This window comes from Misgurnus anguillicaudatus, chromosome 6 (genome assembly GCF_027580225.2).
Source record: "Misgurnus anguillicaudatus chromosome 6, ASM2758022v2, whole genome shotgun sequence".
In the NCBI taxonomy this organism is placed as follows: Eukaryota; Metazoa; Chordata; class Actinopteri; order Cypriniformes; family Cobitidae; genus Misgurnus; species Misgurnus anguillicaudatus.
The window spans coordinates 11,687,867-11,710,169 of record NC_073342.2 but is presented as its reverse complement, the minus strand read 5'-3'; the positions used below and the strand labels follow the sequence as shown (position 1 = coordinate 11,710,169).

Below are 22,303 nucleotides of genomic sequence, written 5' to 3'. Positions count from 1 at the left end.
TGACGTCAGCGGCTGCGCTGAGTGCAGGGCCTGCCGCCAGAATAAAGTGTAATAAAGTGATCAAAACACCATAAAAACGGCAAAACTTTCTGAAAAGTGACAAGGATGCAGGACAGAATTTATAATATTGTGCATATTAAACATATTAAAAGACAACTAAACAGATTAATGGACCCTTCTTTGATTTTGAGGTTGCATGCAAAATCCATTTGGCTCACAGTTCAAGCAAAGATCAAGTGCTCTTTGTTCTTTGTCTGACCGTTGTTTCATTGTTCATCCGTGTCTAGATCTGTTCCTTTAAACACAGTCCCATGCCTGCTATCGTCCTCTGGATATTAGCATTCTGACATATGATGGATGATTTTGTTCCCTCTGGTAATGTGGGAGAGAAGCAACAACATGAGTATTTGTGTGGGATGCCACGCAAACATTGCCACTTCTGTCTACCCTACTGTCTTTTAAATGCCAATAAATCAGTCCCATTCTCTCTGATTGTTCCGCTGCCTTACAGATTCATAGTTGTATGCTGTGGCCTTTCAGATTCGGGCTGAAATAAGGGTGGCATTCAGATCGAGTGCTTCCATGACTGCAGAAAAGCTTTGGGAAATGTGACACAGGCCTTATTGTGGCCACCAGCTGCAGCGTTGGACATCGTAGCCGAAAGGATTGAGTTTTATTAGTGGTCAGGCGTTACAGTGTACTGTCAGAGAGACAATTAGATGAAATGTAACTTCTTTAAACATTTAGTTAAGGTTTTTGTGCTGAGAGTATGTTGCTTAATGCAGTCTTTGTAAAGGCGAATTTTGAATGCATTCCATTATAGGTCAATTATATGACTTGCGTATGTTATTTATGCAAGGTACTGAGCCAAGAGGAAATGCACTTCTTTTGTAAAAGTGTGTACAAATTTATAGGCTTCATCAATCAATACATTGATGTCTATTAGAGAGGGGGGTATTAACACACACAAGCAATGACTGTGAAGAAACTTTTGGAAATAACTTTTTCCCGGGATAAACCATGAAACCATAATAAACTATTATCTTGCAAAATACTGACACGATTTTGGGAGCCGTTCATTCTTGGCCACCATGAATGACATCTTTCATGAAGGGCAAGGGTGAGGCTGGGCGAGAGCTGAGCAGGGAAGAGGTGGCACAAGAAATGCTATTAAATTGTTGCGACGCACAAGCTCGAACATCCGTGATTTCGAAACATTTTAATTGTGGTAAGTGCTAATTTATGCTAAGTGTTTATCTTATAACTTTCAGATTAGTTTTGGAAATGTAGTTAAACACAATGTACAATGGCTCTTTTCATATAATGGCTTTTTTGTTTTAGGTCTTTTTCACTTTAACCATTTGGAGTTTACTGATTTTATTCATACATTATCCATCTTTTAAGTCAATAAGGATTTCACTGAATAAGGTACTGTACTTTTTTCTTGCTTTCATTCATACAACATACATAGATCTTTCTCTGACTGGGGTTGTTTAAATGTTTTGATATTTTTGTTTGTTGACATAGGTCAGGAAGGTTTTCTCATAATGAAGTCCTGTGTTGGGCTGTTTCTGTTGGTCTGTTGCGTCACTCATAGTTTAGGTAAGTTTAAGGTACATGTTCAATATTCTGTTTATTTTTTTCTGCATTTGTTTATGACCACAGTGTTTTGTATTGGACACAGGCGTTAAGCATCATGGGATGAGATCGTCCTCTGGAAACTCAGCTATCAAATGCTATAAATGTGAGAATTACTCCGGTGCCCGATGCACAGAACAGCAAGTGTGCACATATGAGGATGCATGTTTATACCTCCATGAGAAAGGTTAGTCTTGATAGTAGTTTTGCAGTACTACATTTATTTTTAAGCCTATATGTTTTATGTTATGCTTTGTTATGTTATGTTACTGATTATGTTAATGATTTTTTTTATGTGTGTAATACGTTACATGCTACATTACATTATATGTTACGTTATGTTATGTTGTGTTATGTTATATGTTATGTTATATATTATGTTATGTGTTATGCATATTATTTTTTACAGTTAATGATTTTTTTTAATGCTATGTTACACGTAACGTTACGTGTTTACGTTACATTACATTATATGTTAATCAATAACATAACATATAACGTAGCATATGTTAGTGATTTTTTATGTTATGCTATATGTTACATGCTACATTACATTACGTTATATGTTACGTTATTTATAAGTTATGTTATGTGTAATGTACATAATTTTTTACAGTTAATGTTTTTTATGTTATGTTATACTTAACGTTACGTGCTACGTTACATTACATTATATGTTACGCAACGTTATATGTTATGTTATGTTATTGATTATGTTAGTGATTTTTTATGTTATGTTATACATTACGTGCTACATTACATTACCTTATATGTTACACTACTTAAGTTATGTTATGTGTTATTGATTATGTTAGTGATATGTTATGTATATAATTTTTTACAGCTAATGTTTTTTTAAATGTTATGTTATACGTTACGTGCTACATTACATTATGTGCTACATTACATGCTAAGTTATGTTATTGATTATGTTAGTGATTTTTTATGTTATGTTATACATTACGTGCTACATTACATATATGCTACACTACTTATATGTAATGTGTTATATGTAATGTGTTATATGTTATGTTATGTAATGTGTTATATGTAATGTGTTATATGTTATGTTATGTTATCATTTTTACAGCTAATGTTTTTTTAATGTTATGTTATATGTTACATGCTACATTACATTACCTTATATGTTACGCTACGTTACATGTTATGTGCTATGTGCATAATTTTTACAGTTAATATTTTTTTTAAATGTTTTACGTAATGTTACGTGCTACGTTACATTACATTATATGTTACACTACATTATATGTTACACTACATTATATGTTATGTTATTGATTATGTTAGTGATTTTTTTTATGTTATGTTATACGTTACATGCTACATTACATTACATTATATGTTACGCTAGGTTATGTTATTGATTATATTAGTAGTTTTTTATGTTATGTTATGTTACGTGCTACATTACATTACATTATATGTTACGCTACTTATATGTTGTTATGTTATGTTATATGTAATGTGTTTTATGTTATGTTATATGTAATGTGTTATATGTTATGTTATGTATAAAATTTTTTTTAAATGTTATGTTATACGTTACGTGCTACATTACGCTACGTTATATGTTATGCGTTATATGTTATGTTTTATGTTATGTATATTATTTTTTACAGCTAAAGATTTTTAAAAAATGATGTTATACGTTACATTAGGTGTTATGCTGCATTACGTTATATGTTACGCTACGTTATATGTTATGTTATGTTATGTTATGTTATGTTATGTTATGTTATGTTATGTTATGTTATGTTATGTTATGTTATGTTATGTTATGTTATGTTATGTTATGTGTAATGTATATTATTTTTTACAGCTAATGAATTTTTTAAAAATGTTATGTTATACGTTATGTTACGTGCTACGCAACATTACGCTATATGTTACGCTACGTTATACACTCACCTGAAGGATTATTAGGAACAGCATACTAATGCTGTGTTTGACCCCCTTTCGCCTTCAGAACTGCCTTAATTCTACGTGGCATTGATTTAACAAGGTGCTGAAAGCATTCTTTAGAAATGTTGGCCCATATTGATAGGATAGCATCTTGCAGTTGATGGAGATTTGTGGGATGCACATCCAGGGCATGGAGCTCTCGTTCCACCACATCCCAAAGATGCTCAATTGGGTTGAGACCTGATGACTGTGGGGGCCATTTTAGTACAGTGAACTCATTGTCGTGTTCAAGAAACCAATTTGAAATTATTCGAGCTTCGTGACATGGATGTAGCCATCAGAGGATGGGTATATGGTGGTCATAAAGGGAAGGACATGGTCAGAAACAATGCTCAGGTAGGCCGTGGCATTTAGACAATGCCCAATTGGCACTAAGGGGCCTAAAGTGTGCCAAGAAAACATCCCCCATACCATAAAATCCCCAACACCAGCCTGCACAGTGGTAACAAGGCATGATGGATCCATGTTCTCATTCTGTTTCCGCCAAATTCTGACTCTACCATCTGAATGTCTCAACAGAAATCGAGACTCATCAGACCAGGCAACATTTTTCCAGTCTTCAACTGTCCAATTTTGGTGAGCTTGTGCAAACTGTAGCCTCTTTTCCTATTTGTAGTGGAGATGGTGGGGTCTTCTGCTGTTGTAGCCCATCCGCCTCAAGTGCTTGTGCGTGTTGTGGCTTCACAAATGCTTTGCTGCATACCTCGGTTGTAACGAGTGGTTATTTCAGTCAAAGTTGCTCTTCTATCAGCTTCAATCAGTCGGCTCATTCTCCTCTGACCTCTAGCATCAACAAGGCATTTTCGCCCACAGGACTGACGTATACTGGATGTTTTTTCCTTTTCACAACCTTCTTTGTAAAACTTAGAAATGGTTGTGCATGAAAATCCCAGTAAGACCAGCCCGTCTGGCACCAACAACCATCCCACACTGAAAATTGCTTAAATCACCTTTCTTTCCCATTCTGACATTCAGTTTGGAGTTCAGGAGATTGTCTTGACCAGGACCACACTCCTAAATGCATTGAAGCAACTGCCATGTGATTGTTTGATTAGATAATTGCATTAATGAGAAATTGAACAGGTGTTCCTAATAATCCTTTGGGTGAGTGTCTGTTACGTTATGTTACGTTACGTTACGTTACGTTATGATATGTATGTTGAACGAATTGCTGGCTTGTCAGACTACACAAAATGTCGGGTTGTTTTAACCCATTTGGGTCACATTTAGTATCAGCCTCTTGATTAGTTTTTTTACTTTTTCAACTATTTTTATAATTTATAGCAACTCCTCACAAGTCAAGAAAGTGAAAATTAATTGTAAATTCAAGTTGATTAAACTTAGAAATTTAAGTGCAACAATGATTTTTTACAGTATATAAAAGGTCTGGCTACGCGCAAGTCCATAAGTCAAATATGGACATTTTATTTCAAGTTATTTAAACCACAACTGTTTGGTTTGTCCATATTTTAACAACCCATCATTTTTGCAGTGTAAAGTGTCCTCCCCCACTAGCATAAGCTGGTGAGCTGGTTTTAGCCGGTCTTCCAGCTTAGGTTTAGCTGGTATTGCTGGTGTATCAAGCTGGTCTAGCTGTGTTTTGGTCACTTTTTAAGCTGGACTTAGCTGGTCAGACAGGAAAACCAGCTGACCCACCAGCTTGACCACCTTTGCCATGCTGGGAGGACCAGCTTAGACCAGCTACTGCTGTCAGGTTTATTCTACTTATACCTTAACAAAATAAGACACTCAGACCACGAACAAGGTTTAACAATTCTCGCGAGAATTCTAAAGATGTGCTCAGGCTGTCTCTCTCTCTCTCTGCAAGGCTCTTTTATTTAGATGAGTTGACACCCACAAAGATAAGTCAAAAATAGCCTTTCAAGCATTGAAATTAACACACACACAAAAACATATTGTACTATGTCATAGGTGAAACTGTTAATTCTAGATAAGTTTCCATCACCCCAAGACTCTGTAGGGTGGGGGTATCAAGACTAGAAGAACAGCACGTTCTCTTTTTGTCTTGTGAGGAAGTAGCAAAGCAAAGTTATATTAGTTATAAAGAAACACTTAGAGAAACACATCCATAAATGGTAATAAAATAATCATTTTCTCCAACTGCCACCTTAAACCAGCGACCAGCTTATGCTGGTCTTTACTGGATTTTTCAGTAACATGAATATTATGAAATGATTCATATTTCTCTGTTACAGGTGGAAAGACCATTCGCAATTGCATTCGTTACACTGACTGTGATAACTCCCGTCTGTCGCAGAAGTATCCGTCCATATCTCAATACACATACAGGTGCTGTAACACAGATCTGTGTAATGGGGCTCCGGTAACGGCGGCGCGCGCGTCTCTACTACCGCTGCTGGCGGCGCTCTCCGGCATCTGGTGCTACTGTGGCTTAACTGCATGAGTTATGATGCTGTGTGCTCAGGATGCTATGTTGTTGTTGTAACATTGATGGATATCTACAATATATATTCACCTATTTTAGTGATCGGTTTGTTTCAACTAACTACTTAAATATAAAGCACATTACCCTGTAAACAGTTATTTTTGTAGGTCTAATCATTTGTTATTTTCTTTCTTTATTCCCACGTGAAAATACCGATAAGAGGAATGTACTTAAGTATTTACCACAGAGTACAAATATTAAAGCACGTTGCTAGGCGACGCGTGATTAGTGCTGCGTAGTGATACAGAGAATCGTTGGGTGCAGTAGAGTGAGTCGTAAATAAACAGCTATTGGCCAATCAGAATCAAGGACTGGAACTAAACTTTATCATAAATAATTATCAATTAACGTACTAATACTACAGAATACTGTAATAAGCTATATATTTAAATTAATATATTAGTGTAATAATTACTGTAATATACTACAATTTACTTTAGTAAATACTTAAGTATGCTACAGTATTTTTCATGTGGGATAGTTTTTTTATACTGGTTTGTCCTTTTTAATAATGTTTTCTTTCATGTTTTAAAATTTTGCATTGTTTTGGCTGATGTTATAAAGAATGCTATGAAATGCTTGATTTATACATATATGAATTTTGTAACAAGTACTTTTACATCAATAAAATAACCCATTCAAAAAAAAAAACTTTGTGTTGCAGTTTTTCTTATTCCCACACTACAAATGTAAACTTTTTAAAAGTGATTATTGATGAGTTATTTATTTATTTTTATTTGAGAAATGAGGGTTTGTCACAGAAGGGTGCCTGTCCAGTTTTAAGTCACCTGAAGCTCAGTTCAGCACCGTGGACAGCTCCTGTACTTCCATCTGATACGAAGATTACTTTAACATCTACACCAGGGGTCTCCAACAGTTGCCCGCACGGAGTCTGTGAGTTGCCTACCAAAGCATATTCTATACCGTCAATTTAAATATTTATTTATTAAATATTTTTATATTAGCTTGGCTTCTTTTATATATGTTAACATTTTAAAGGGGTCATTTTACAAGACTGTGTAGATGTAAAATAAATCTTTGGTGTGCCCAGAGTACGTATGTGAAGTTTTAACTCAAAATACTTCACAGATAATTTATTATAGCATGTTAAAGGTCCCGTTCTTTTTGTGTTTTTGAAGCTTTGATTGTGTTTACAGTGCGCAGTATAGCATGTGTTCATGTTCAACGTGGTATTTTTCACACAATTTATATACCGCCTTTTTCACTGTCCTAAAAACAGCCTGATGTCTTTCTTGTTCTATGAAGTCCCTTCTTCAGAAATACATAACGAGTTTTGATTGTGTAGTTTGTATAGCGTGTTGTGACAGCAGCTTAGCTTAGCACAGCCGTTTGAGCATAGCTGCCGACTGACGTATTCCTGTGGGCGGAGTTTAGTAAAAAACTCTTTTATTGACGTCATTCTACCGGGAAGTAGAGGACTGTTGTCCAAACGGGCTGTTCTTTTCTAGGCTTTGAAAGGGAAATTCTGTGAAAGAAAATATATCCTGGCAGTGAACTTTGAGCTTTATCATTTTGCAGGTATAATTTATGCTCTAACAGCAACATTACACACTAACTAAAATGTGAAAAATATGATCAGGAAGAACGTGACCTTTAAAATTGCCACTTTGTAGGTGTTAGCAAAAATGTGCGTTTTTGGGTGTTTCCTTTTAAATGCAAATGAGTTGATCTCTGCACTAAATGGAAGTGCCGTGGATGGATAGTGCAGATTAAGGGGCGGTATTATCCCCTTCTGACATCACAAGGGGAGCCAAATTTCAATTACCTATTTTTTCACAGACTTGCAGAGAATGATTTACTAAAACTAACTGAGTTGATCTTTTTCATGTTTTCTAGGTTGATAGAACTGGGGACCCATTCATAGCACTTAAACATGGAAAAAGTCACATTTTCATGATATGTCCCCTTTAAACAATGATAAAAACATATTAACAAGTAAAATAAAATAAACAAGTTAAAGGGACATTCCACTTTTTTTGAAAATATGCACATTTTTCAGCTCCTCTAGAGTTAAACATTTGATTCTTACTATTTTGGAATCCATTCAGCCGATCTCCAGGTCTGGCGCTAGCACTTTTAGCATAGCTTAACATAATCCATTGAATCTGATTAGACCATTAGCATTGCGCTTAAAAATAACCATAGAGTTTCAAAATTTTTCCCAGTTAAAATTTGACTCTTATGTAGTTACATTGTGTACTAAGAGCGAAAGAAAATTAAAAGTTGTGATTTTCTAGGCAGATATAGCTAGTAACTATACTCTCATTCTGGTGTAATAATGAAGGTCTTTGCTGATGTAACATGGCTGTCCGAAAATAGTCCTCTGCTACTGAAAATAACGAAGGGGACTATTTTCGGGCAGTGCGTAATATTATTATGCCTGCTGAAGCCATGTTACATCAGCAAAGTGATCAATTATTACACCAGTTTAAGAGTATAGTTCATAGCCATATCTGCCTAGAAAATCACAACTTTTAATTTTTTTATTAGTACACAATGTAACTACAGAAGAGTCAAGTTTTAAATAGGAAAAATATTAAAGCTTTTTGGTTGTTTTTAAGCCCGATGCTAATGGTCTAATCAGATTCAATGGATTGTGCTAAGCTATGCTGGGGGTGGTGCCGCCGGACCCGGGGATCGGCTGAATGGATTCCAGGACGGTGGGAGTCAAGTGTTTAACTCTAGGAACTGGAAAATGAGCATATTTTCAAAGAAAAGTGGAGCGTTTCTTTAAACTAAAGAGTTTTGAGTAGACTACATAAAAGAAGATTGTTATATCTATTGTGGAAGCCCTTTTTCACAAAAACTGAATGTACAGCATCATTGTCAATACGTTTTGTCTTAGGAATGTCTGTGGGTAAGTTCATTAAAAATTTATCTCTTGTAAAACTGAAAAGAAATCTCTCCAATCTCAGTAGTACACTATACCGATCAGCTAAACCCTAATCTTGTAATAAAAAACACACAAGAAAAGTACAATCCAGAAATTCCTTTAGTCAGATAAAAAAGTCACATACTTTATTGCGTACATAAGAAACACAGAATAAATTAACTCACTAATATGTAAACAATATGGAATGTCTAATTTTCTTCAAATAATTTAAAGAAGTTCACCAAGAGAGAATACAAATGGGAAACATGAGAGGTAGAGGTCACACAATTGCACAAACCCACAATACAATGTAAACACACACAATGTCAACACAGTTAGAAAAGCCACATTAAAAATAATAAGGATTATCACATCTCAAAATAAAAGGTAAACAGAAATAGGTTTATGGTATTAAAACACGCAAATAAAGCTGCCTCATATTTGGACAGCATTGATTTAACTAGCACTGCCAAGATACCCTAAAGTATGAGTGCGGCCACTTTTGGTGTTCGAAGCCTGAAATTCATTAAAGGAAGAGTTCACCCAAAAAATGAAAATATATCTGTCATAATTTACTCATCCATAGACTTTGAATAAGAGCAAAAATTAGTCGTACAGATCACTTTTTTATTTTCAATTGTGCTTTCTGAATTATGACAGTCCACATTAAAGGAATATTCCATTTTCCCAAAAGAAAAATCCAGACAATCCACTCACCACCATGTCATCCAAAATGTCGATGTCCCTCTCCGTTCAGTCCAGAAGAAATTATGTTTTTTGAGGAAAACATTGCAAGATTTTTCTAATTTTAATGGACTTTAATAGACACCAACAATTAATACTTAACTCAACACTCAACAGCTTCTTTCAACGGAGCCTCAAAGGACCACAAACAATCCCAAACAAGGCATAAGGGTCCCATCCAGCAAAACGACTGTCACCCCTGACAAGAAAAACAACAAATATACACCCCCAAAGCACAACTTCCCGTCTAGATCCGGTCGTGATGCGCTAGCGTGACCCGACGCAATACGTCATGACGTCAAGAGGTCACAGAGGACGAACGCGAAACTCCGCCCCAGTGTTTACAAGTGTTGAGAAAGAGGACCGTTCCTACGTTGTTGTATGTCAACTCAACTGATACTAATTATTGTCTTTGTGTCAGTTTATTGTTTAAAATGGTCCGCAAATGTGCGTTTTATATATGTAACACGTGACCTCCCTACGTCACTACGCATTAACATTAGGTAGCGCTGGACCGGACCTAGACGAAAAGTTGTGGTTTAAAAGTGTATATTTGCTATCCTTCCCGTCAAAAATGACAATCGTTTCGCTAGACAAGACCCCCACGCCTCGCCTGTGATCGTCCATAGTCCTTCGAAACTCCGTTGAAAAAAACCGCCAAGTGCTGAGCTAAGTACCAACCGTTGGTGTCTATCAAAGTCCACCAAAATGAGAAAAATCCTGCAATGCTCTCCCCAAAAAACACAACTTCCTCTGGACTGAACAAAGAAAGACATCAACACCCTGGATGACATGGTGGTGAGCAAACCATCCGGATCCCTCCTTCAAGAAAATGGAATATTCCTTTAAGTGTAAATCATTTATCCACACAAAAAAGTAAACATTCTTTAGGATGATTAAATACTGACAGATTCACATTTGGGTGACAAAATCAGCATAGTTTGAACTGTCAAAAATATTACAGCAGTTGGCCATGTTTTGACAGATTACAAAACGTGTGTAGTATAAAACTTTACCTAATATGATAAAAGTGAACTAGTTGCTAGTCATTTCTATTTAAGGTTTCAAACCTACCCAAAAATGTTTTTCTAATCGCTCATATCCTCCACCGTTTCTTCTTCTATCTCTCTGCCAATCTCTTCAAGTTTGACTGTTTTCTTCTGTCCCTTTCTCTCCTTTTCCACCACTTTCTTAGTCGTCACGTACCACGGCTTAGCTGCCGCGTCGTCGCAGGCTCTGCCGCCGGCCCTCCTGTATCCGCCTCGCCCCGCCCTCACCAACCCCCAGCCCTGGGGTTTTCCCTCGTGGGGTCCGCTGTCCTGGATGCCCCTGGTCTGGTCCAGCTCTTTGGCGCTGAGAGACGGCATCCGGACGGGGACGGTATTCCCAAATTTTGAGTAGTCTACAGAGTACCGCCCGTCCTCCTCGGTCATAATAGAGACAAAACGACGACCCCACAAGATCTCCTCGGGTGTGTAGGATGTGCGTGCCTGCATGCTGATACCGGTGGTCTCCACGACACCTGGAAAATAATCATACCTTCTTGTTGCTCATGGTACCTTTAACAAGTTATTGTATTCAGTTCATTCAGTCCTCAACTCACCTTCCAAAATGACAATGATCTCAAGATCGTCGGTTGCCAGCGATTGTGCCGAAAGTTCGTATAGAGGGCTTCCTCTATCAATGGTGTGACTGATAATAAGCGGAGAGACGAGGAATATGCCGTTGCTTCTGAGAGGGTTCTCCACTTGAATGTCCAGCTGACAGACAGGAATCACTTCACCTTCTGCTGTCACCGTCCGTCGAATGACCTAGAAATGAATGATAGGTATCATTTAAAAATTCTGGAAACACATTTACACCAAATAAACTAATATGTATGTTATTTCTCACCTGCAACTGTATGGTGGCTGAGATGATCATGCTTTTCCTCAGGTCCCCAACGCGGAACATAAACGTAGGCCTGCCGTTGCGTGGGGCGATAACCGCGTTACGGGAGAAGATGAGGGTCTCTGCTCGCCGGTTGGCTTGGGCTGTCTTCATAAACACACAGCCAAGCATGATAGCATTGATGATCAGACCCAAAATGTTCTGGATGATGAGGACGATGATGGCCAGCGGGCACTCCTCAGTCACCATTCGTCCCCCAAAACCAATAGTCACCTGATGTTACAGAAAAACATTTCATTAGTTCAGAAACCTGTTAATATGGTTTTTGAGCAAACACACTGACCTTACCTCAAAATGACATGAATTTGGAAATGAATGAAGGAGAGTAGACAGTATGACAGCACTTTCATTTTTTTGAGTTGAATAGGTGAGCGATGACATCATAGGGATTCAGATCCACCTTGTTTTCCCTACCTGCACTTCGATAGAGAAGAGAAAAGCCGAAGTGAAGGAGTGAATGGAGGTAACGCAGGGCACGGGTCCGTGTTCATGCGGATCTCGAGGCTCCAAGTCGCCGTGAGCGAACGCCAGGAGCCACCACACCATGGCGAAGAGCATCCAGGAGCAGAGGAACGCTGAGGTGAAGATTAGGAGGGAATGTTGCCACTTCAGGTCCACCATAGTCGTGAAAACATCCTGAAGAAATCGGCCCTGAGAAACGACAGAAGCCATTAAAGGGATAGTTCGGCCAAAAACGATATTAAACCCATTATTGACTCACCCCCAAGCTGTCCAAGTTGCATATGTCCATCGTTTTTCAGACAAACACATTTTCGGATATTTTAGAAAATATTTTAGATCTTTCTGTTGATTAAATGTAATGTTACGGGGTCCAGCAATAGTCCACGACCTTCAAGTCCAAAAAAAGTGCGTCCATCCTTCACAAATTAAATCCAAACGGCTCCAGGATGATAAACAAAGGTCTTCTGAGGGTAATCCGTGCGGTGTTGTTGTAGAAATATCCATATTTAAAATTGTATTAACGTAATTAACTAGCTTCCGTTAGTGCCGCCATCTTAGACTCAGGAGAGAGTATTAGCGTAGTGTAAGCACTTTTCTTAGTGACATATGACAAATTCGGAGAGCGGGGGACAGAGCAGCAACAGAGAAACCGCTGTATGCTGTGTAAGCGCTCATCCTGAATGCGGATGACTCTAAGATGGCGGCACTACCGGAAGGTAGTTGATAACGTTGATGAAGTTTTGGATATGGATGTTTCTGCAGCAACGCCGCGCGGATTGCCCTCGGAGGGCCTTTGTTTGTCATCCTGGAGCCGTTTGGATTTGGTTTGTGAAGGATGGACGCACTTTTTTTGGACTTGGGGGTCGTGGACTGTTGCTGGACCCTGTAACATTACATTTAATCAACAGAAAGATCTAAAATATTTTCTTAAATATCCGAAAATGTGTTTGTCTGAAAAACGATGGACATATGCAACTCGGACAGCTTGGGGGTGAGTAAATCATGGGTTTAATATCGTTTTTGGCCGAACTATCCCTTAACGCATTTTGCCTGACCACATATTAACAATGATTATTGCACGGCTCGTTGGAATGCTTGATTCTGATTGGCCAGTTGTGACCAATAACACACAGAATGTTGCAAATGATTTTTGATAGGTAGAGTTACATCTTACACAAAATTTAAAGATAAATGTATTTTAATAACATATAGGACATTATATTTCCAGGTGATTAAACCAAATGTGTGTCTGTGACATTTGAACGTGTTGTCTTATCTAAAAGCCGGAAGTAAATGGGGTTTCCTTGTTCCAATCAATATTTAATGTTCCTTACTTTACTTTTGAGGTAAATAGCAGTGTAATAAGTGGGATAATGTACAGGCTAGGGCTGTCACGATTATGAAATTTAGCTGACGGTTAATTGCCTAATAAATTTTGAAGTCCTAAAATTGTAAATTTTAGGACTTTGGTAAATATGATGATTAATTGTTTTATTGCTTTGACATTTAATTCTCATGAATTTTTGTTTGTTTGTTCATTAAATAATTTTTACACATTGTTGTAGTTATTTAAATTAAATATTTATTTAAGGAATATAACTTTCAAAAACTGAAAATTATTTATAAGAAATAAACTAATATAAATAATATAATAATAATAAAATATAACTGAAAAAACTGACTATACCAGAACAGGCCTTAAATAGTAGCAAATCATACTAAGGTTATATAAGTACTGGACCACGTGTCTGTAGTGGATGCAAAAAATAATTTCCTTACAGATCCTTAAGGGGCTAATCACACCAAACGCGCTTTAGGGGGCGTGCACACCAAAGCTTTTATGCCCGCGGCCGGCACATGTTTTCAATTGTTTCCAAAGGGAGCTCGGCGTTATTCAAATAAGCCAGCAGCTAGCGGCGCTCTGCGGTTTTCTGCGCTTGGCGCTGAGCATCGAGAGTTGAAAAAGATTCAACTTTGGGTGAAAAGCTCAGCTCGTCAATGTCAGTTCTAACACGGCCGTCCAATCACAGTAAAGGGTAGGCGGGACAAGTATCACAACAACCAACCGGCTCACAGCTCAAGTATCACAGCTACCAAAACGCTCAGCAGAAGAAAGCTGGTGCTCAGCTGAAAAAACAGCTGGCAATCGGTGTCCCTCAAGCCTTTTGTAAAAAAAATGCAGTGCGACGCAGCTTTTTATATTGCTAGGCAATCACAGAGTCAGCTGTCTCATTCGATTGGACAATGAAAAGACGCAAATGACGTCGGGCGCTTTTTTGCTCTCAGCCCTCCTTCAAAAGCATGTGCTGCGGCTGGCGGGAAAATCCGCAAGGCGTTCGGCGCGCATAAACAACGCGTAAACGCTTCCTGCCCATAGAATATCATTCAATAAAGGCGCCTGCAACTGCCATAAATACGTTTGGTGTGATTGGCCCCTAAGAATAGCATCCTTCACTTCCCTAAATTTGGAATTGCTGTTTTGGAAATGAAAAAATTGACCTAGCAGTTCATACTACTTATCAAAGTTTTGCAATGCTGCTTTTCCACTGTATTGAATGGCTTTGCCTAATGCATTGCACTACACTGTCAGTTAACCATGATACTTTCTTGTTTATACAGGCACTGCAGCTCCCCCTTGTGTTTTTTAAAGAAATGTGCAATCATTGCGGTGATCTAAAATCATTGCGATGAGACGATTATTTAATGATTGTGACAGGCCTAGTACAGGCAGCCAGTTGCTATCGCGAAATAACCCCCCTCAGTAAGATACAAGATTGTCAGGGCCTATTTTTTGCGATAACAACTGGTTGCCTCTAAATTATGCCTTACTTGATACTAGGGATATTTGGAGCCGATACTTCTTTTGCTCACTCAATTTACATCATAAAAATGACACGATGGTGCCAAATGTTACAAGTCTCAATTTAAAAAAGTAACACTTATTGAACTTAAAAAATATATATTTAACAAATAGTAAAAACAGGTGAGGATGCTATGGAACCATGAACTGCACTCTCCACCATGACGATGAACTATCAGCAAAGGATTCTGATTTCTAGCACTTTACTACTACAAATATAAATAGAGATGAGAAATAAAAACCCGCTTTGTCCAGCTACGATCAGCTGTTAGGCCGAGCTTTCGTTGTTGTCATGGAAAGGTTGGTTGTTTTTAGTCACAATCGCTTGTGGCTTCCAGCACTCTGTCTGTAAATAATGCCGGGGAAAAAAATCGACGAACACAGCAGCCACGTATCGGTGCCGATACACATAAAAGTCGCAAAAAATCGGCCCGATATATTGGCCGGCCGATATGTCTCTCTATCTCTACTTGTACCACAATATGCTTGGATAGAAGAAGTATTTATTTGCACGGAGAGCATCGCACCTGTTCTCGTATATTTTTGTGGGCAACGTTACACGACCCACTCTTGGTAATAAAACGCGCCCGCTGTGACTTTGGTCGGACACGGCTGGGTTGCGCGGCATCCTCAGCGAGGCGTGTCAACAGGAATCCGTCAGGGAGAGGGCCTTTACGGGCCAACATTTTGGTAATGTCTGGGTGTTCTGGCTGCTTTATCCTATAATAAAGAAAAACAATGAAATGTTGTTATTTAAATGTGCTATTTTGAAAATGGTTTGAAGGGTACAATTAAATTTCACTAACATAAAATGGAAATTACAAACTTCTTCCAAAATCTGACCTTTCAAAAATAAAGTTTATTGTAAATGTAACAAATTGCCTTACATTTGATTTTTGACTTAGAAATCTTACATAAATATTATTAAATATTTATTGTATTGTTAATCATAACTGATAAAACATTTATCCTAAAACATTTCCATTTAAACATGAAAAAAAAGTCTTAGATAGTCAGTGTGTTCAGATTATAAGGTGTGCAAATTTACCCCAAGGATTTAGAGGACACTGTGGTCTTTCATTAAGGTGAACATCATGAGTCTGTAGGATCCATTCAAACAAAAATGATGAAATGTGACACCTTCCTGTTAAACATTAACATTATATTAGTCAATGATCATTTAAAACCTGTGCTGTTGCTATGCTGTTGCTAAAACAGATCGTCGTGTAAAGCACACCGTCGTAATATTTAATATAATGCATCTTTATTATTATAAAACCCCATAAAAATGTTAATCGTACAAATACTGTCTGGTGTCAGTGCACGATTGCCGTTATTATATGTTGATATTATTGATACTCTAAGAACAATACACTATCATCCTCATTATCATCATCATGAAGGTTATGCAGGTTATTTTATCAAAATCAAATTGCTTACCTGCACACCGCACGCACGCGTTATTTCATATTAAAAACATCTATAAATAATAACCAACAAAATGCGTTAAGCAAATGTAAGCAGATTGGTGGATGAGCAGCTGGAAACCTTACGCAATCGGACAGCGTCCTAATGACAAAAAAATGAATGACTGGAGGACAAACATATCCCACAATCCTTCGCGCCTACTGCGCTACGCTACCAGTTTCGTTTCAACCGGTCGCTTCGTGCCAAATGTGCCCTTATTTTACATTTGTACACTATTATATTGATTTCAAATAGTTTTAGATCATCCATACAGAGAAAGTGGTCTGTTTTAATCGATATTAAACGCATGTTAGAGTATTTTTTGCGGTTTTTAGCTTATTAGCTCTTTAAAGATGGCTGATCCGTGGAATCGAGGTGAGTGACACGTAGCAGTTTGAGTTGTTTTCTTTTAGTCATATTAATATTTTCAATTTAGCAAACAACATCGTTTGGTTACAGGTGGTAATACATGTTTTATAATGCTTGTTTGGTCTAATAAAATAACATGTGTGATGTGTAAACGGTTTAGTTCTTTTGGTGTTGATGTTGGCAGTAAACATGAATCTGAATTGTCAGATCAAAGTGTTTACTAACAGCGTGTTTCGTGTTATTGACAGGACGTGGTGCTGTGGATGACATGCTGGATGCTGAAAATAAGCTTTTGGCGGAAAATCTAGCCAATAAAGTTTCTCGACTCAAATCTGTACGTATTTCTGAGGTTTTCCTTGTTTGTAATTTATATAATAGTAGATACTGTTACATTTAATACATGTTATTTTGTGTCTTTCTCTACAGTTGGCTTACGACATTGACAAAGATGCTGACGATCAGAATAAATATTTGGATGGCATGGTGGGTATTCTCAAAACAACCTGTTGTTGGTGCCTTTGCAGTGTTGGCATGTGGGGTGTGGTTTTACAACAGTAACTTTTATGTGTTTAACTTTTGTATTTACTCAGGACTCCAATTTTCTCAGTGCAACTGGTTTGTTGACTGGAAGCGTGAAGAGGTTTTCCACAATGGTACGATCTGGCAGAGACAACAGAAAGATCCTCTGTTACGTGTCCATTGGCCTGGTCGCGCTCTTCTTTTTGCTTTATTATCTAGTATCAAGGATCCAGAAGTGACGGGTCGATTAATAATGTTTTTGAACTCCTGCTTTCTCAGTTTTATGAGAAATGTTTTTTCCCACCATGAAGCAGATGCTATGTTTGATCCCTTTATGAAGACATTTCAACAAATATATTTCTGTCGACTTTGAAATGTCTGATACTGGAGGACGATCTGTAATATCTTAAACCTATGTTTACACTCTCAAGAGGGATCTATTCAATGTATATTTTTAGTTATAAAAACATGGACCAATATTCACAGATTGATTTGAAGTTGATTAAAAGCATATATTTTAATTCTCATGATTTATATTTCTATCATTGCAGAGTATGTAACAAAATGTAACCAATATTTTTTGCTAATTATGTGCATTAAAATGGCTTTTAATGGTAATGTGCTCATTGTGAGATTTTTTTGTGTTTTTTTAATATAATAATTATATAGACTTGTGTCTACTAGGCATGGGCTGATAACTGGTTTCAAGGTATACCGAGGTTTTAAACAGTCAAGGTTTCAAACCACTAAAATGTTCTGTGATACCGTCTCCAAGGTATGAGCTGTGTTTATACAAAAATCATTAAATCATGTGATTGATTTGATGTTTACATTTAATATACATTACGTAAATATATATTTTTAAAGCATATAATTTAAAGGCTTTATTTTTAACTGGCATTTAAAAATAACACATTTTAGTGTTGCAATGGCAATACCAATATCGCAACACCGTGAAACCGTGGTATTTTCACTAAATGTTATCATACCGCCAGAATCATATACTGCCCCATGCCTAGTGTCTACCTTCCAGAATTTTGCAAGTACCATAGTTAACGTATGGCCCAATTTTTAACTAACATTGTCAAGATTTAGGTAATAGAAAATGGGTCAGTGACAAAAACGGTTTGGCAAGATGAGAAATTTAAAAAAAAACTTGTTTTAAAAACATGCATCAGGTTTATTTCAATGCACACAGTGTATTTATGTTAATTTTATGCAATAAAAAGATGACATTTGCACCATTTTTATGAAAGTTAAGACTGAATGGACCTGAAAATGTCAAATGGTGTAACCGCAATATGCGCCAAAGAATGAGAAATATTAAATATTTTATCCACCTTGATGGCATGTAAGTGTAATCATCATATTAAAAAAAATCATTTTAAAATATAGTTTTATTAGTACTTCTATATGTAACTTTTAATGCATTTTTGTATTATTTTTGTCCTGACATATGCTGCAAACAGCTCTGTTTTCTAAATAAATTAGCTTTGACAAATGATGTAAAAATGTATGTAAAAAATCATATTACACTAAACTAGATGGTTATATTCCACATTTTTTATGAATATATTTTTATTTTTATGAAAAAAAGCTAGTTACACCAATTGACACAGACCGGTTACACCACATTGACATTTTTGCAATTATACCCCAAATATTCTGTCAGATTAAATAAAAGCAGAAATTTTAGAATTGGTCCTCAAACAAGAGAATGTATGCAAGTAAATCTGTAAATTTATTTTGAAATTAAATTGAGATTTAACCCTTTTAAATTAATTGAACCATACAGACACAAAATAATGTCACATCATTGACCCAAATATTGTTTTTTATATTACATTATATAATTTACTGTTTCTACAGCAGGCTTACGTCTTTTACATGTCTGTCTCTGTCTGTGCACAAGGAATTTGCAGTTTCCAGGACCTATGACACAGGATATATATACTGTACATATCCTGGAAATTTCTAATTGTGTTATAGCTATACAATGACATGTGGAAGAAAATTAATATATCACACATGATAAGTGGTAAGAATAATTATATATATAATTATTATAAACACACGATGACAATAAAGGCTTGTTTTTACTTAAGTACTGTATATACATAACACAGAGTAGATAGACAAATTAAATATGTAGATGTAGAACAATCCTAAACAAGATAGATTTTCATTAATATTGGTATGTAAATATTAGTTTCTAATGAAAAAAAAAATCGAATTTATTTATGCTTTTCATAGTCATTTGACTACGATGTGGTTGTTGTGCGGCTCCAGGTCGGTAGGCGGAGGTAGAGTTTACGGTGACAGCCGCTCCCTTGCGCGCCAGAGGAAGACATTTAGTATCTTCCACTGATATCAGTCCAGTACCGCAGCTAACAACATTGTTGGGCAGCTCGCACAAGGCGAATTAAAGCCAAGTGTTTTGTGTTTGTTTTATTTTCTTTTCTGTTTTGCATTTAATTTATCTCAATGTCTAGTGAAGTGGAGGCGAGTACAGAGGAGCAGCAGGTTCGTTCATTCAAACACGTTGTTCAGTATGAGGCCGCCGCGTATCTGACAATGTCATTGTGTTTATGTTACTTAACTAATAATGCATGAAATGAATAGCAAGGACGAGTTTAAACTTGAAAATCTGTCTGGGTTTGGTGAAATTAAGTGCAAAATGCATGAGTGCATATTTTGCATTTTAATATAGGCTTTGTTTCTGATCTGTTAACTTGTTAAGATTGTGTCCGTACTGAAAATGTTAACTGTCATTGTGCATGGTACAGTGCCAATAATATTGTGCTTTGAAAACTTTGCAAATGTTTGAGTACCAATCATAGCGTCAGAAATGGGTTTTGAATATGTTTTTTCCCACATCTAATGTAGGAGATGCAGGACACGGTTGTAAGTCCAGAGAAAGCTGAAGAGGTCAAACTCAAGGCCCGGTACCCCCATCTGGGGACCAGACCTGGTGGATCGGATCTACTGCGGAAAAGACTACAGAAGGGAGTACGTTTATGATCCTATAGATTTTTTCTCTTAAGTCCTAAGGCTGTTTGGTTAAAATGAAACTCAAATTTTGTTGACTTTTGCTTTCCTTGCAGCAAAAATATTTTGACTCGGGTGACTATAATATGGCCAAAGCCAAGATGAAGAACAAACAGCTTCCCACGGCCGCAGCTGAGAAGACCGAGATAACTGGTGACCACATTCCCACCCCTCAGGATCTCCCCCAAAGAAAACAGTCTCTGGTGGCCAGCAAACTCGCGGTGTAATGAGGACCGGAGAGACTTGTGTCGATGCCATTCCTGTTGTTTTTCAATATATCGTCTTGTCTGTTATTGTTTTGTCTTTCCTTTGCTCTTCCCTTTGCATTTACTTACCTCTCTTTCCATGTACAAATGCTCTTAACATAGCATGCTTTGATAAATAAGAATACGTGTAGACTGCTGCTACCATTGCACTTGGATTTGACTGTAAAGTCTAAAGTATTTACATCCAAGAGAAGGTTTGAACATGATTATTTGACCGTTTACATCAGATTAGCATTTTTTTAGGGTTTTACACATTTCCCCCCCATGCTTTTCACCACCATTTTGGTGCTTTTCCTAATGCCTATATGCTTGAATAAATGGACTGGACATAATATTCACATCCACATGTTCTGCCAAAACTGTGCCTCTTATAACAAACGGAGCGCCGGACCTCATAAATGTTTGTCAGTTGAGCTGAAGATATACTTGCTCACTTTGCTATCTACCTGTGAATTATGAAAATGGCCTTGAACTGTCAGTCTGTTTCTCATGGGTAATGTTAGTTGCCCACATTCAGAGTGTTCAGCCCCTTTCTTGGGTTGCCTGGTTTGTGTTTTCAAACGATTGATCTGACCTGTACAAAAGTTTACTGTCACAACTGTTTCATTTGTTTTGTAAATAAAATAGTTTTGCACACGTACTGACTAAAGTGTATGCAAATTTTCTTGTCATTTGAAGGAATTGACACAAATACACTAAAACACTGCAATCCTTTTAGCACTCTGACAATATTAGAAAAGGAAAAAAGTTTGCAGACATTCAGGAAAAATTCTGCAACACTTGTCCATTGTGTCATTTTGCAATAACTTGGTGTGAATTTGAGTATAAACACTATAAAGGGATAGATTAAACACCTATAAAACCATTTGTGCATTATTCAAATTGGTTGCCTTATAATAAATCCTATTGTTCCTAAATACTCAATCAAAAACTTTGATTTATTAAAGGTTATGCATTAAAAATCATTTGGCGCATGCGCGTCTTTTCTAGGTTAAAAGAGCGCAGTAAATCATGGTGGCCACGTGGTGGCGACGTATTCACCCCATTCATTGCCACGGCGGCTTGACATGGACTTGACCACATACAAAATAATAAGCGGGTGGAATCGTTCAAGGTGAAGTTACGTAGTGGGCGTGCTTTAACGGTACGAAACATTTTATTTATTCTCAACTTTACGTCGAAATAATATATTCCTGATTAAGAAATGCACTGTGTATGGCGTCTCCTGCGTCATTAACGTTATTTTTCGCATGTATATTATTATGCTTGTTCGACATCATGCAGCGCCACAAGAATTGACAGGTGGATGACATCACAGTACCGCGAGAGCGATCAGACCGTGTGATTTCTTGAATCGCTCTCGCGGTATTTTGATGTCATCCGGCTGCCGCATAAAGTCAAACAGGCCTCTTATAATAGGCTTGTTTGAGATGCAGCTTGCCTTGCCTGAAATTCAGACGAGAGCAGACGGCTGCAGTAAGGGGAGGAGTGAAAAAAGAGCTTTTAAGTCAGACACTTCACCAATCTCGCAGTCCAGTCGACTACAAACGTCAGCATAGGCAGAGATCACGTTCGCGTATTTTATCGCGGATTCAATAGATGCAACTTAAATACCAATAAATTCATTTACATAAAGA

The 22,303-nt window shown here is 37.1% G+C and overlaps 4 protein-coding genes across 4 annotated transcripts; 3 read left to right on the top strand and 1 right to left on the bottom strand.

Moving 5' to 3' along the window:
* Positions 1 to 1,061: 1,061 nt before the first annotated feature.
* On the top strand, positions 1,062 to 6,277 carry cd59b (CD59 molecule (CD59 blood group) b). Its single transcript, XM_055193162.2, has 5 exons — positions 1,062 to 1,228; positions 1,342 to 1,428; positions 1,528 to 1,602; positions 1,685 to 1,825; positions 5,838 to 6,277. Exons 3-5 carry the CDS (start codon positions 1,548 to 1,550, stop codon positions 6,044 to 6,046), a joined length of 405 nt encoding a protein of 134 aa, XP_055049137.2. The 5' UTR covers positions 1,062 to 1,228; positions 1,342 to 1,428; positions 1,528 to 1,547; the 3' UTR covers positions 6,047 to 6,277.
* Positions 6,278 to 10,432: 4,155 nt separating this feature from the next.
* On the bottom strand, positions 10,433 to 16,592 carry kcnj11l (potassium inwardly rectifying channel subfamily J member 11, like). The gene is made up of 7 exons (XM_055192248.2): positions 16,438 to 16,592; positions 16,046 to 16,141; positions 15,525 to 15,717; positions 12,090 to 12,326; positions 11,619 to 11,888; positions 11,329 to 11,536; positions 10,433 to 11,247 (listed from the first exon to the last, which is right to left on the bottom strand). The coding sequence occupies exons 3-7, from the start codon at positions 15,681 to 15,683 to the stop codon at positions 10,814 to 10,816; spliced, it is 1,308 nt and encodes a 435-aa protein (XP_055048223.1). The 5' UTR covers positions 15,684 to 15,717; positions 16,046 to 16,141; positions 16,438 to 16,592; the 3' UTR covers positions 10,433 to 10,813.
* Positions 16,593 to 16,633: 41 nt separating this feature from the next.
* bet1l (Bet1 golgi vesicular membrane trafficking protein-like) lies at positions 16,634 to 17,970 on the top strand. The gene is made up of 4 exons (XM_055192249.2): positions 16,634 to 16,839; positions 17,082 to 17,167; positions 17,260 to 17,316; positions 17,424 to 17,970. The coding sequence occupies exons 1-4, from the start codon at positions 16,818 to 16,820 to the stop codon at positions 17,589 to 17,591; spliced, it is 333 nt and encodes a 110-aa protein (XP_055048224.2). The 5' UTR covers positions 16,634 to 16,817; the 3' UTR covers positions 17,592 to 17,970.
* A 1,704-nt stretch (positions 17,971 to 19,674) lies between these two features.
* arpp19b (cAMP-regulated phosphoprotein 19b) lies at positions 19,675 to 21,306 on the top strand. The gene is made up of 3 exons (XM_055192250.2): positions 19,675 to 19,875; positions 20,239 to 20,361; positions 20,457 to 21,306. Exons 1-3 carry the CDS (start codon positions 19,837 to 19,839, stop codon positions 20,625 to 20,627), a joined length of 333 nt encoding a protein of 110 aa, XP_055048225.1. The 5' UTR covers positions 19,675 to 19,836; the 3' UTR covers positions 20,628 to 21,306.
* Positions 21,307 to 22,303: the final 997 nt, after the last annotated feature.

Coding starts and splice junctions, on each gene's coding strand:
- bet1l (XM_055192249.2), top strand. CDS start 16,818: ATGGCTGATCCGTGGAATCGAG. Junction 16,840..17,081: donor GGCTGATCCGTGGAATCGAG/GTGAGTGACACG, acceptor TGTTATTGACAG/GACGTGGTGCTGTGGATGAC. Junction 17,168..17,259: donor AAGTTTCTCGACTCAAATCT/GTACGTATTTCT, acceptor CTTTCTCTACAG/TTGGCTTACGACATTGACAA.
- kcnj11l (XM_055192248.2), bottom strand. CDS start 15,683: ATGTTGGCCCGTAAAGGCCCTCTCCCTGACGGATTCCTGTTGACACGC. Junction 12,327..15,524: donor ACAAAAATATACGAGAACAG/GTGCGATGCTCT, acceptor GTCGTTTCTCAG/GGCCGATTTCTTCAGGATGT. Junction 11,889..12,089: donor TCTTCTCTATCGAAGTGCAG/GTAGGGAAAACA, acceptor CTGTAACATCAG/GTGACTATTGGTTTTGGGGG.
- arpp19b (XM_055192250.2), top strand. CDS start 19,837: ATGTCTAGTGAAGTGGAGGCGAGTACAGAGGAGCAGCAG. Junction 19,876..20,238: donor CGAGTACAGAGGAGCAGCAG/GTTCGTTCATTC, acceptor CATCTAATGTAG/GAGATGCAGGACACGGTTGT. Junction 20,362..20,456: donor GGAAAAGACTACAGAAGGGA/GTACGTTTATGA, acceptor CTTTCCTTGCAG/CAAAAATATTTTGACTCGGG.
- cd59b (XM_055193162.2), top strand. CDS start 1,548: ATGAAGTCCTGTGTTGGGCTGTTTCTGTTGGTCTGTTGCGTCACTCAT. Junction 1,603..1,684: donor TTGCGTCACTCATAGTTTAG/GTAAGTTTAAGG, acceptor TATTGGACACAG/GCGTTAAGCATCATGGGATG. Junction 1,826..5,837: donor TTTATACCTCCATGAGAAAG/GTTAGTCTTGAT, acceptor TCTCTGTTACAG/GTGGAAAGACCATTCGCAAT.